The 15,000-nt window shown below is 42.8% G+C and overlaps 3 protein-coding genes across 5 annotated transcripts in view; 2 read left to right on the top strand and 1 right to left on the bottom strand.

The window, feature by feature from the left end:
• The window catches only part of gpr19 (G protein-coupled receptor 19), a 4,798-nt gene extending 172 nt beyond the window's left edge, over nucleotides 1–4,626 (top strand). The window contains 1 exon segment of the mRNA NM_200994.1: nucleotides 2,886–4,626. Within this exon segment, the coding sequence (NP_957288.1) occupies nucleotides 2,917–4,158 (1,242 nt within the window). The 5' untranslated portion in view covers nucleotides 2,886–2,916 and the 3' untranslated portion in view covers nucleotides 4,159–4,626.
• Nucleotides 4,627–7,916: 3,290 nt separating this feature from the next.
• Nucleotides 7,917–11,612, bottom strand: crebl2 (cAMP responsive element binding protein-like 2). The gene is given in 3 exon segments (NM_001002702.3): nucleotides 7,917–10,137; nucleotides 10,593–10,790; nucleotides 11,485–11,612. Coding segments are annotated over 3 exon segments (360 nt in total). The 5' UTR covers nucleotides 11,500–11,612; the 3' UTR covers nucleotides 7,917–9,990.
• A 2,008-nt stretch (nucleotides 11,613–13,620) lies between these two features.
• Nucleotides 13,621–15,000, top strand: part of dusp16 (dual specificity phosphatase 16) — a 13,511-nt gene continuing 12,131 nt past the window's right edge. For 2 of the 3 annotated variants that reach the window (XM_087246413.1, XM_087246412.1), the window contains exon 1: nucleotides 13,621–13,924. The gene's annotated coding sequence lies outside the window, so the exon portion shown is untranslated. The remainder of the gene's footprint in view (nucleotides 13,925–15,000) is intronic. The other variant, NM_213240.2, reaches the window with a different exon arrangement.

The following is a 15,000-nucleotide window of genomic DNA, read 5'->3' as shown; positions in this document are numbered from 1 at the left end:
GAGAGGAAAACAACACGACAGCTGGACATGATGATGATGATTCTCGCATTTCTGACGCGTTTATCGATAAAAATCCTCACAGGCCTGCAGGAGAAGAGCTGCAGGTCTCTGAATAAACACACACTGTCCGTCATTACTGAGGCTTTAGCGCTGAATTGATCAAAACAGGCCGGAATACATCCATATACACCCGCGTCTGCTCGGAGAATCACCAGTGAACCGCGATTCATTCGACTCTGAATCGTTTTTAATCGATGATTCTGCGGTGTGTAGAGATGATGAAGATGACCATGGTGTTGTTGTCAGGGATTGGTGAAATACAGCAGGGTAAACAACATTACACTGATACACACACACACACACACAGTCATAATGAAGCTCTCTCGAGGATCAGCGAGTCTCTGGTGGCGTTAATAGAATGACTCCAGCTCTCTGGGTGATTCAGATTCAGCACACACAGCTTTTCATTTACAGGCTGTTGATTGAGCCAGCAGAGTGTTCTGGCAATGTTCCCTCAAAGTTATGATGATCAAACACACCTACAGAAACATTAATATAACGATTTTGTCTAGTCAACAATGTTTTTCAGACGTTTCCAGAAGGTTTTCCTGCAATAACACTGCTGTCTTGAGTGTTCAGCCTGGTGTAATGAGCTTTAGAGCTGTGGATATCGCTGCTCTGTAAATCATTTAATGTAAGATCACACTCTTCATTCATTTGTTTTCTTTTCGGCTTGGTCCCTTCATTAATCAGGGGTCGCCACAGCGGAATGAACCGCAAACTATTCCAGCATATGTTTTACGCTGCGGATGCCCTTCCTGCTGCAACCCATCACTGAAAAACACCCATACACACTCATACACAATTTATCCTTCAAAATTCCCCTATTGCGCATGTGATCGGACTGTGGGGAAACCGGTCAACACTGGGTCAGATTTGGACAAACTCAAGTTGGGTTAATATGTTTTAAGTGAAATGTAAATAATGGTTATAAGTGACCCAGCATTGGGTTAAAATCCCCCAGCATGTTTGTAGAGTGTTGGAAATGTAAATGTAAACCTTTATTACTATATGGAAGATCTATATGATCTGTCTGAATGCAGACGACATGAACTCACATTAACATTAATCAGCATATATTAATATTCAGATATAATCTGTGGATAGGAATAAACTGTAATTCAGGCTGAAGTTATTAACAGTCTTGTTAAATGTGAAACTTCAGAGTGTTTTAACAATATGCCATTTACATTTCAGATGATAATTATTGAGTGTTTTTGTCAAAATGATGCTTCAATGCAGATCTTTATTATACATTCAAGTGATGCTGGATGATAGGGGTTTTGGACATTACTATTAGAGGGTCAGGTCACCCAAAAATAAAAGCGAACTCTCTGTTTACCCTCCCTCGAGTGATTCCAAACACTGAAGAGTTTCTTTCTTCTGTTGGACACAAAAGAAGATATTTTGAAGAATGTTAGAAACCTGTAACCATTGACTTCCATAACAGGAGGAAAAAAACAAATACTATTGAAGTCTGTGGTTTTCAGCATTCTTCAAAATATCTTCTTTTGGGTTCAACAGAAGACAGAGACTGAAGCGGGTTCGAGACGAGTGAAAAATGAGTAAATGATGGCCGAATATCTCTTTAATCTCTGTGATATATTATCATAAAACAAAAATAATGAAGCCAGTAGAAAACAAATCATTACTTATTATCCAGAAACCCTTGATTCCCTGTGAAGTGCAGACCTGCACCATACTGGAAAATCTGACATCCAGATATTTAGCTTTACTTTGATGACTAAAATAGTGTTGTCATTGTTATTATTATTATTATTATTATTATTGTTATTATTATTGTTATTATTATTATTGTTATTGTTATTATTATTATTATTGATTATTATTATTATTAATTATTATTATTAGTTATTGATTATTATTTTATTTATTATTATTATTATTATTATTAATAATAATAATAATTGTTGATTGTTATTATTTTATTAATTATTATTATTATTTATTAATTATTATTATTTTGATTTATTATTATTATTTATTATTACTATTATTATTATTATTTATTATTATTATTATTATTATTATTATTATGTATTTGTTTTGATTGATTGGGCTGATTTTCTATCACACATAAAATGTAATAAATCAGCAGCATAGATCAAAGAACAACCCATGAAATGAGCCGTCAGGGAACTCTGATATAGTATAGTAAAATTCACTAATCACATCATGTACAAAGACACCGCAAGCTCTTTACTGCATTAATACATCAATAAAAGAGTCTTCATTACAGTTACCAATGGTGAAAGTGTTTGTGGCTTCCATCACAGTAGAGTTTGAACACGTGAAGTTCTGTAGTGCCGCTCTGTGAATGGGATAAAACAAGACGATCAGACGTCAATAAATCAATATATTTTACATTTCTGCACAGCGTGATCGTGTTCTGCTCTTCTATTGGTCTCACGCAGTCATGTGATGCGATTTCACAGGTCAGAGTTCTCTAAGTTTGAACTTTGCAATGCAGAGACATGTGAAACCTGCTGCACGAGCTTGTGTTATTAGTCGAGAGAGAGAGAGAGAGCGAGAGAGAGAGAGAGAGAGAAAAAGAGAGAGAGAGAGAGAGAGCGAGAGAGAGCCAGAGAGAGAGAGAGAGAGAGAGAGAGAGAGAGAGCGTCCTCTGGCCTTCACAGGACGTTCACTACTGCTCACATGACTGTACTGTCCTCCCCGGATGGCCAGACGACTGCAGATGTGCCTGTTGATCTGTCGTTCAGCCCTGATATTGATGCTGAAGCTGTATGTTGTGCAGCCCGGTGTGTGTATAACCGTATCTCTCTCTGTGTGTGTGTGTGTTTCAGCTTTGGTCAGACACACACACTGAGGCCACTGATGGTGTTCCTGCTGTCCATGGAGGGTGTGAATCCCTCGTTCGTCTCCATCAACCTGTCCTCCACGCCGGCCGCGTCCCCCACGCCGCTGCTGTGCCAGCTGGAGGTGTCGTCGGCCGCCGCCGGGCTGCAGAGTAACGCGTCTGTGCCTGCGCCGGAGCCCGCGTATGAGCTAACGCCGGCGGAGCTGACGCTGCTAGCGCTGCTGTTCTCTGTCTGCTGGCTGATCTCGGTGCTGGGGAACTCGCTGGTGTGTCTGGTGATCCACCGCAGCCGCAGGACTCAGTCCACCACTAACTACTTCGTGGTGTCGATGGCGTGTGCGGACCTGCTGCTTAGCCTAGCGTGCGCGCCGCTGCTGCTGCTGCAGGTGTGTGCAGGTCGCTGGCCGCTTCCCGCCGCCGCGTGTCGAATCCTGCGCTTCCTGCAGCATCTGTGCCCCGGCGTGCAGGTCTACGTGCTGCTGTCCATCTGCGTCGACCGCTTCTACACCATCGTGTACCCGCTCAGCTTCAAGGTGTCCCGCGAGAAGGCTAAACGCATGATATTAGCATCGTGGCTGTTCGACGCTGCGTTCGTGTCGCCGTGTCTGTTCTTCTACGGATCGTCACCGTCTCCGAATCACTGCGAGTTCTTCATAGCCGACAGCTGGGACGGGCTAGCGTACGCCATCGCGCATTTGCTGTTTGGGTTCCTAGTGCCGGCGATACTCATCGTGTCCTTCTATCAGCGCGTGGTGCGCTACATCTGGAGGATTAGCGCTGACGGCCGGACTCTGCGCAGGACTATGAACATCGTGCCCAGGACTAAAGTCAAAACCATCAAGATGTTCCTGATGCTGAACGCCATGTTCCTGCTGAGCTGGATGCCGTTTTACGTGGCGCAGCTGTGGCACCCGCGGGGCTCCGGCAGGCAGGGGGCGCTGTTCTTCATCACCGTCACCTGGATCTCTTTCAGCTCCACCGCCTCCAAACCCACGCTCTACTCCGTCTACAACGCTAACTTCAGACGCGGCATGAGGGAGACCTTCTGCATGTCGTCTATGAAGTGTTACCGTAGCAACGCGTACACCATCACCGCCAGCTCGCGGATGGCCAAGAAAAACTACGTGGGCGTCGTGGATCTGCCTGTCCCGGCGAAAACCCTCATCAAAGACTCCGTTTACGACACTTTCGACAGAGAAGCGAAGGAGAAGAAGCTAGCGTGGCCGATTAGCACAAACCCACCCAACACATTCGTGTAATCTCCACAGCGCGAGTGTCGTACAGCAGCAGCAGCCCGCCGTTTAATGACCACACCGGCGCTTCAGGTGCTGCGCACATTCGCAATATTGCAGAGGACTTTGATGCGCAGAAGCGTCTGCGGGAGCGTCTGCGCATGTGAGGAGCGCTGGCGAATGCTGTGAGCGCAGAAACTAGCCTGTGGTGCTAGCTGATCCCGCGCGGATCCCGAAAGCGCCGCCTTTGTGTGTTTGTGTGTGTTCTCCTGTTTGTGCGTCCGCAGGGTCCGTGTGTTGTGTTCTTCTCGTGCTCGTCTGTACAGATCGACTTTGTCTCATAGATGTGTGTGTGTGTGTGTGTGTGCGTGTGTGTGTGTGTGTGTGTGTGTGTGTGTGTGTGTGTGCGTGCGTGTGTGTGTGTGTGTTTTCCTGATGTGAAACACACCTGTGTCTCTGTGATTTTGCTATTAAATGCTGTGTGGTTCTGAGGAAGCGTCCGTGTGTGCCGACACTGATTGTGTGGGTATTTAGTTAATGTTATTGTCGTGTTTCGTCAGTTTCTTCATTGTTGATGGATCCAGGTACAGCCTCAGATACACACAATCACTGTGGAACACAAGCGGCGTATTGGGTCTGTTTCAGGAAGGAGGTTCAACCAACCCTGAGTTTAAACTTGAGCTAGCGAGAGATTATGAACTCTGAGTTGTGTGTTGGAGAAGAGCTGATCTGAGTTAGCTCAGTCTACTTTAGTTAAGCACGCTCTGTTCTCTTGGTAAAGTTATTTCAGATGTAAGTGCACTACATGACATAAATGAGTTCAGCTTATCTGCCGTCTTGTTTTGTCAGATGTTGTAGAAACAGCAGTAGTCTGGTTAAGGTTTCCTCATGTTCACACGCTGATCAGTTGAATTAAACAAGCACAAGCCGCTCTCCTGACTGCTCTGTGTGACTGTCATGTAGGCAACCGCTCTGTTTCCATCCGAACATGCTCATTCCAGAGTTCACCCTCGGCTGATGAGGGATTATAAAGAGTGTTTGGCATGCTGTCTCATAAGATCCTCGAGCCCGGGGCTCCCTCCCGTTTGCAGGGTGAGAGGGGAGTTTGAGCTGTGGTAGATGTGAATTGAATTTTATTTGACAGATTTTAGACAAACTGTACAAAAAGTATTCCATACACTGTCGAGGATAAAAACACAATAAAGCCCTGGGCTTATTTCCATTGTGGTCCTCTGTTAAATAAAAACAATGTATGACTTCAAAATACTAATGAAGAATAAAACAAACAGTCGCCACAGCGGTACGAGCAGCCAACCTATCCAGCACATGTTCCACACAGCCAATGTCCCTCCAGCCGCAAACCTATTCACACTCAAGTACACATCATTTAAAAGATCCTCGTCCACCAGGCAAACTAATTATCCTCATCAAACAACCATTTTTGATAGCTTTTTTGAACAACTTTAAATCTTTTATTGCCTTAGTGGATTTTGGTAGTTCGTTCCACATGACGCACTTGTATATAAAAACATATTTTTCCCCACTAAACTTCTAAATTTAAATAAACAAATATTAAAATCCCAACTCCTAGTACTGTATGAATGCTGTTGCCTCACCATTTGAAAATAGTTCATCAAATAGCTAGGAACCACATTATTAAACATTTTACGTACCATTCCCAGCTCCCCTGCTGATGAACAGATAGTGATCGCTCTTCACAGATAACTACTGACTAGCAGCATGTCTATGTGCTGATGTGGATTAGTCCGTTAACTTAAGCTGCATGTTTTTGGACGGTGGGAGGAAACCGGGGAAACACACGTGAGCACGGGGAGAACGTGTAAACTCCACACAGAAACATCAGCTGGCTTGGTAAGGACTAGAACCAGTGATGTTCTTGCTGTGAGGCAACAGTGCTAACCACTGGGCCACCGTGCCGCCCATCTAGGAAAGTAGGAGGAGCAGGGGTGGAGGGGGGATTCTTCAAAACGAGGACGACTGTAATATGGAGCTCAGGGTGTTTATAGTGGATTAGGAATCGTCTGATTGGTCAATCATGAGTTGAATAATGCGGGACCGGCTGCAAGCAGTCATAAGCACATGATCCTCTCCACATTAGTTTATAAAGAAATGTATGCACAAAATCAGTATATCACATTAAAGACGTGTGAATGAAGCAGCGTTTACATCCAGTCAAAGCCAACAAAACAGTTTCCGTCACTTCTGTGCATCTTGGCGTTTCCAGCAACTGATTGTGGTTTGATTTGTTTATGCGCATCTCCTAAATGCTGATTAACATAGGTGTGTGGAAACATAAGACCAGAAATACACCTTTAAAAAGAAGAGGAGACCGACAGAGTCAGAGTTTAGAGAGTAACCCTGCTCACGACCAGCTTAGCTTCACTGAGTACATGACCACGGTGCAGTGACCCGTCTTTCAGAAACAGGCTCGACTTACCCTGCTCTCTCCAGTCTGACTAACCTGATAATCTGAAAGGGAAAACTCAGAGTTTCTCTCATCTCACGGTGAACAAACTGAGCTTTACTTCACCTCCTTCCTGAAACAGAGCCTTTGTGTTCGACTCCATACACACACAGCGCTGACAGTGTTCTCACGTTGAACAGACGTTACTCCAGCAACGTTTACAGAACGATTGTTCAAAGTTATCTGGACTTTACTCCTCAAAACAAGTGATTTTGCATGAAGTGCAGCTGAGTAGCGTTCACAATAAATGCGCTATATAAATACACATTAATGAATAATCTCACTCTAGAATCAATAATAAACCCTCACATCAGTGTGTAATTACCTTTTTAAATGAGTGTAATATTTCTGTATTTAACATTTGAATATGACCGACAGCCTTAAAGATGATGTGTGTAAATGAGTGTGATGCGCTGATAACCGGCCTGGAGCTGTCCGACATGCCTTCATCAACACTCCTCATGAACTAACAGCAGCTCAGTCATTGATCCAGTGGAGACGTGCTGGAACACTCGAGTGCACCCAAAAATCTACATTTCATTCATTCATTTATTTCCCCTTTACCTCTTTAAACCCTGTTGAACACAAAAGAAGATATTTTGAGAAATGTTGGAAACCTGTAACCATTGACTTGTGTAGGGTTGGTGTCTCCTGCTGTTCCAACACACACTCATAAGGGTTTGGACGCAGTCGAGGATGAGCACATGTCAGTTTGACTGAACTATCCCTTAATATCTGACTTTAGAGAGCACGTGAGATTATTGTGTCCCTGAATTCCTCCTGTCATGTTCTTAAATATTGCTTCAGAACATTCAGAGAGGATTTAAAATAATTCTGGTTCTACATGCATATCTGGAGCCGAGTATGAGATGTCAGTCTCTCTGATGCTCCTCTACTGTCTGCGTTCAGCAGCGGATGACCAACAGCTATTGTTAATGTGGATGAAAGAAAGCGGCGGCTTTAATCACACACACACACACACACACACACACATCATAATGAGGTTCATACTGAGAGCGAGGACAATGACGACTCTGCATTCTGACAAACTGATGAAAGAGAAGCCTTCAGCTGCACACACACACACACACTCACTCATCAGTCTGAGCTCCACCACTAACATGCACTTGTAGTTCTGCTAGGGTTATGAACAAACGCTTCAGTAACATTAACAGAACGTTCCTTCCCATGCAGTGTGTTTTCTACCATTAGTGACGTGGTGAGCTGTGTTATTATCAGCTGGAATATTCTCTGATTCAGTCTGAAACTCTACTAATAACCAGAGCAGAGACGCCGGAGATTCAGATCCACTGTTTATAATGTACAGACTCATAAAGCAGAGCAACACCGAGAGAGACACACACATCTCAACACCACATACAAAAATAGACAATCAGCTCTGAACATTACAGACCATCCCAGACCAAGTGTGTGTGTGTGTGTGTGTGTGTGTGTGTGTGAGTGAATAATGTTTGGCTTAAAGTGAAACAAGGAAAGGCTCAGAAACTAGAGCTGTAGATGAAAGTGCGTTAGCTTCAGTTAGAGAAATAAATACAACAACAACACATGAATGGAGAGAGAGAGGGAGAAGTGCTGTGAGCTGACATGGTTAAAGTGCAGAGAGCGGCGAGAGGGTTTGGCAGCGGCGCGGCGTCTGATAATGCCTGACCATTCTGATGGGTTATCTTACAAACCAGTTCAGCAAAGCTGGGTTAGAGAGTGCGCTCGGGCTGACAAATGTACAGAAATGCAAACTAGATCTGATCAGGGGCTCTATATAATTCACTGCTAGAGTCCGCTTCACTTCTGTTGAAGAGTCAGAGATATTATTATCATCATCAGAAATATAGTCAGGTCAAACACACGGCTGAAATAAACACGCTATTGAGAAGGAAGCATTATCATATCACTGCAGATCATCATTTATTTTAATAGTGTAGGTATATTGTCAAACTCAAGCGGTTTATAGAGAACATGTGAAGAGTTCAGATGCAGAAACCTGTAAATGCCGTCCTGAAGTGAGCATGACTTCAGCCGTGTGTGTTTATGTTGAATTATTTCACTTTTAAGGCAATAAACAGAACTTATTCATCACTATAGAGTAAAATGAGTGAGCTCAAACACACACACACACACACACACACACACACACACACGAGTCTGAGAAAACAACACAAAAACAAGCGGTGTTTACAGCTGTCTGCATCTGAACTCTACATATATTGAAGGTGCTTTATATCTTAATATTTACATTTAAATGCTAATTCAAATGAGCAGTATATATTAACAGTTTGACATTATAAATATGCATAATTAATAAACGCATAATCAGCAACACACAAACACCAGAAGTGTGCAAAGACTTTCATTTTGGAGCCAAAAGACGCAGGAGGACGGGGAGGGGCTTTATCATGTACTCTCAGCTGATTGGTCTGTAAGTTACCATGGCGATGAAACCTGATCAAAACCAACCCGCCGCCTTGTCCGAAAACTCAAGAGTTCACACAAACTAAACGAGAAGATGCCGGGGTAAAACACTAGCACTGGGCAGAGAGTAATCACAGCCAAAATACACAACAATATATATATATATATATACGCATGTGTGTGTGTGTGTGTGTTATATTTATTATGTGATAGAAACATATACAAAAAGATAAAATACTGAAATATTTAACTGTGTGTAATTTGTATGGCATACATATAGATTTCAGAAACCCATCTTTAGTCAGATATGAGCACACACACGCTGTATTTATATACACCTCACACATATGCACAGCACACACATATGCACAGCACACACATATGCACAGCACACACATATGCACAGCACACACATATGCACAGCACACACATATGCACAGCACACACATATGCACAGCACACACATATGCACAGCACACACATATGCACAGCACACACATATGCACAGCACACACATATGCACAGCACACACATATGCACAGCACACACATATGCACAGCACACACATATGCACAGCACACACATATGCACAGCACACACATATGCACAGCACACACATATGCACAGCACACACATATGCACAGCACACACATGATGGCAGAACAAGCTTTTATCTCATATGCGATATTGATGGAGATGACGGTTTGCCCAGCGCTAGTAACGCGAGTGAGCCTCAGATCTGCAGCACAATAAATAAATAGTGTTAATAGATGATGCAGAACATCAGCACTTCACACACACACACACACACACACACACACACACACACACACACACACACTACTGTGGAGGAATGACGAGAGAGAAGCTGATCCAAGCTCTGTGCTGAGCAGTAATGTGTGTGTGTGTGTGTTCTGTCATGAAGATGGACACACTCCTGCGTGTCTCTAGATGCCGCTGCTGGAGCTGTATTTGCTGTTCTTGGTCGTCTTGTTGCTGCAGCTCTGAGGCGTCTTCTGCTCGTCTCCCGTCAGAAGAGCCTTGATTTCTGAAGGAATCTTCCCCTGATCCATGGCCAGACACCACTGCTTATACTGCACACACACACACACACACACACAGGATGATAACGCAGCGATACACACAGCAGGACTGGAAATAGAGTGGTTTGATGAACATGACAGTGAAGTTGAACATCTGCCATGGCCTGCACAGTACCCAGAGCTAAACATTATTGAGCACTTTGGGCTATTTTGGAGGAGCGAGTGAGGACAGGTTTTCCTCCAGCAGCATCAGTAGTGACCTGAACACTATTCTGAAGAAGAACAGCTCAGAGACCCTCTGACCACTGCGCAGGACGCCTGTCTGTCAATCACTACACTGAGGAGGAGGAGCTACAGCACTAAGGAGGAGGAGCTACACCAGCTGATCAACTACTGCGCTCTAACACCAAGAGTTAAGTGTCCAGCCCCTGTATATATTTGTGTGTGTGTGTGTGTGTGTGTGTGTGTGTGTGTGTGTGTGTGTGTGTGTGTGTGTGTGTGTTCACCATGTCCAGCTCCTCCCTCAGGGCACAGATGGCTCTCTCTTTACTGGACACCAGCTCCTCCAGGTACTGGTATCGCAGCTTCTTGCGGGCTCGGCACTCTCGGGCGCTCTGCCTGCTGCGCTCCAGCTTGGCCTTCAGGTCGATCTTGGCAGGTTTGCGGCCGCGTTTGCCCGGTTTCTTCACTTTACCAGCCACTATCTGCCGATACACACAGCAGAGCTCACATTAACACACACACACACACACACTATTGCCCAGATTTACTCTTATTTTAGCCGATCATCGAGTCTATTTATTTACTCAGTATTTATATTTAAACGCTTTTTATATGAATCTGTCATATAATATAGGAATGTTTATATGATTTAATTATTATAAAGTCTTATTTTCTGCCCTTTCATAGATTTATTAAATGAGAGACTTGCTTTGTGGAGATCCCACTGGATTTCCGTTGCACACCTGATTCTGCTCATGCCAAACCTCACTGATGCTTTAATATTCACACATTCTGACTTTATTAACATCATTATAGGACAGTAATGAGGGAATCTGAATAGTGCGATGAACAATATAGCGACCACATCATCATTATTCATCTATATTACCTCTGAGCTTCTGCTTTGCTGTTCTGTTTAATGTGCGAATATTAGCCATATTTCCTCCATGCACAGCTCCAGTGTGAGTAATGCTGACGGCGCTGTTACACTGCTGATCTCACTGTATTGACATATACTCGAGTACAGCGACTTTAATATGGGGATGCTACTACAACATGCCTAATGTCTACATCAAGCTGGAGGAAGAGTTCTTAAGTCGATAATCTTCTGAAACACGAGTGTGTGTGTGTGTGTGTGTGTGTAATGAAAGAGTGTGTGGTGTTGATAATTCTCACCTTACTGTCATCCATTGCGTGTTTTCTCGATCATTCGACTGTAATCGATATGAATATCTGATTGAGACGATTTCTGATCAGTCCCCTAGCGGATCAGAATCCTGTGTTTTTAGCCGAATGCTATTGCTAACAGTGCTTTTCCGGTTTTGTAACGCGAGAGACGCCCACCGCGATGCATGCTGGGACATGTAGTTTATTCTGTGACCAAAATAAATCTTTCTTTCTTTAGATAGACTTTAATAAATATTTGAGTATTTAAGATTTTAATCAAAGAACTAGAATGGCTGCTCAGTGGTTAGCACTATCATCTCGCTGCAAGAAGGTTGCTGATTCGAGTCCCTAGGTCAGTTGGTGTTTCTGTGTGGAGTTTGCATGTTCTCCCCGTGTTGGTGTGGGTTTCCTCCGGGTGCTCCGGTTTCCCCCACAGTCCAAACACATGCGCTATAGGGGAACTGATCAACTAAACTGGCTGTAGTGTATGAGTGTGTGTGTGAATGAGTATGTATAGGTGTTTCCCAGTACTGGGTTGCAGCTGGAAGGGCATCCACTGTGTAAAACAAATGCTGGAATAGTTGGTGGTTCATTCCTCTGTGGCGACCACTGATAAATAAAGGGAATAAGCTGAAAGAGTATGAATGAATGAATATCGGACAGAACTACATTAATCTGACTATATATTCACTCATGATCTAGGCTGGTTTGCTAAAATGTTCCACGATCTTGTCATGACTGTGTTTTCTTTACTTAATCCATGTAAAGCTGCTTCACACACACTTTTAAAGTGCTATGGAACTCACACAAATATGTGATTTGATAAAGAGCAGCCAATTTACGCAATATTTTTTAACATTAATTCAGGAAAATACAGCTTTGGAGAACAGAAGATCATGTAAAACACTTGTAGTCAACATCTGAATGCATCAACTCTCTCAGCACAGTTGTCCTAAAACCAAATTATGTACTAACCAATACCAATATTTCTACAATTATTACATTTTATTAATTATTAACATCACTATTAACGAATTTATCATTACATAACAGTAATTTGATCATGCTGACGAGGGCACAAGAATGCAAGTACAGACAGCTGCTATAATCAAACTAATGAATGAGCCTGATTATTGCTGTTATTATCGTCCTATTATAATAGTAATGCACCTGCTGTGACACATGTATTACTGAAAATATGATATTTTACTTTTCATAGACTGTTGTACGTGTGTGTGTGTGTGTGTGTGTGTGTGTGTGTGTGTGTGTGTGTGTGTGTGTGTGTGTGTGTAAGTTCAGACATGATCACCTGCTGCTGTCGCTGCTTTGATTCGATCAGGCTCTCAGCGGGCCCTCAGGGGACCCCCGGAGCCTCTCTCCGTGCTAATAGGGGGAAAATAACACACTTTAACCCTCCTGTTCACTTCAGCTTCAAATGATCTGGGCACCATTAACAGCAGGAGAAAATAAATAAATAAACAAAGCTTTTTATTTAGAAATTAGGTTTCTAAATGAGCCCAACACTAAAAAGCATTTTCATATATTTCATACTAAACCCAGCCATCACGGGCAGGTAAAACAGTGTTAATACTGGGTATTATTCATACCATTTATTAAACTACAATTAACTAGATTGTATTTATGTATAGCCCTACCCCAACCCTAAACCCAAAGCTTACAATACTGTAAAATAACTAATTATATTAAGTTTTAAATAACCCATTACCTTGTATTTGATTAACATCTACCCCTTCCCCAACCCTACCTGCCCCTAACAGTACTGTAAATCAGTAATTATACAGAGAATTAGTGAAATTATCTATTAAATCACCCATTAAAGTGTATTTTGCTGACATCTAACCCTAAACTGACCAATCACGGTAATGTAAATACAGTAATTATACCATGCACTGTTCATATTATTTATTAAATTACCCATTAAACTGTATTTCATTAACGACTACCCCGAGCCTGAACTCGCCCCTCAGTCAGTGAAGTCCAGTCAGTGAGTACCCGCAGCTGTATCCCCTCTAGACTTCAGCACGGATCAGCTACCGCGTAAGGGGTTAACGCTGATAGTGATTGGTTAGTGATTGTGTAATGATCACCGAGCGGCTGAAGCTCCGCCCACAGACTCCGGTAAAACTCTTTTTGACGGTTTTCTGTGGATGCAGATCAGCGGGCGGCGGCTTCTGTCCTCCCGCTCGGGTGTGCTCCGGCTGGGCTTCAGTTCTCAGGGTTTCTCGCTGTGTTTGGAGAGTTTGAGGCCGGCGAGTTTCAGTGACGCCATGATGTTATTTATACCCGATGAGCTCACGAGCGCCGAACTCGGTAACTTTAGCACAACACGACCGGACGGCGCTGACTAGCATAACTAGCGGCCCTCTCCACTGGTTTACCCGCTCGTCTGTGGATTTACTGGAGAATGAGACCGACTGGAGGCTTCACGGTGAGTTTCCGACATGAGAAATAGATCGCGAGGGCCACAGTGTGTGTGTGTGTGTGTGTGTGTGTGTGTGTGTTCGTGTGTGTGTTCGTGTGTGTGTGTGTGTGTGTGTATGTGTGTGTGTGTGTGTGACACGGTGTTCGTGTTAGTTTCGTTTACTGTTTGTCTTAGTAAAGTTGCTCAAAGTGAATGTAAAGTTCACGAAAGCTCGGGTTAAGTTTGTTGTCGGATACACGGCGTGATGTTGTTGATGTTTGTGTGTATGTAGTGATGACAGGAACGCTAAAACACACTTAAACACACACTCGTGTCGTGTTGACTGACTGTAAACTTTACTGTGGTAAAACCTGCAATGACACACACACACACACAAACACACACACACACACACACACACACACACACACACACACACGGCTCAGAGGCGAATAACAAGATAATTAAAGTGTAATACTGCTTTAAATTTGGGTCCCCATTGACTGACAGCCATAAAACACATTTGAGTGCAACTGTAGTTGTAATATAATAATAATAATAATAATAATAATAATAATAATAATAATAATAATAAATATCAGAAGTGTAGTGTAAGAGTGCAAAACACAACATACACACATACAACAGTAGAACAGTAGTATTTATGAGTCATGTTCATAATAATGATGATAATAAGACTAAAGTTAGTGTGATAAAAGTAATATTCTGTGATGAGTGATCTCAGTGATAATATTAGTAATGGTAATAATCCGCTCATGTCAAGTTTTCAGGAAGTTTGTTGTCTGTGTTGAAATACGCTGTACTTATTTATATATATATGTGTGTGTGTGTGTGTGTGTGTGTATATATAGTAAAGCTAAAAACACACTGGTGTCATGTTGACTGGTACTGTTCAGCTGTAAACTTTACTGTGGTAATACCTGTAATGATATCAGAATAAAATGAAATAATGTAATGCAGCTTAACATTTGGTTCCCCATTTACTTGCACAATGCATTAGAGTGCAGTAATAATGTGTTGGAAATGTAGTCCGGCTTATTTAGAGCAAAGAGCCTTTTTATTTGAGTGTTTAACAATTTAAG

The sequence above is a fragment of the Danio rerio genome, chromosome 4, assembly GCF_052040795.2.
Source record: "Danio rerio strain M-AB ecotype USA chromosome 4, GRCz13ab, whole genome shotgun sequence".
Lineage (NCBI taxonomy): Eukaryota > Metazoa > Chordata > Actinopteri > Cypriniformes > Danionidae > Danio > Danio rerio.
Note: the sequence above shows the minus strand (reverse complement) of the source record. Positions and strands in the feature narration are given on the sequence as shown.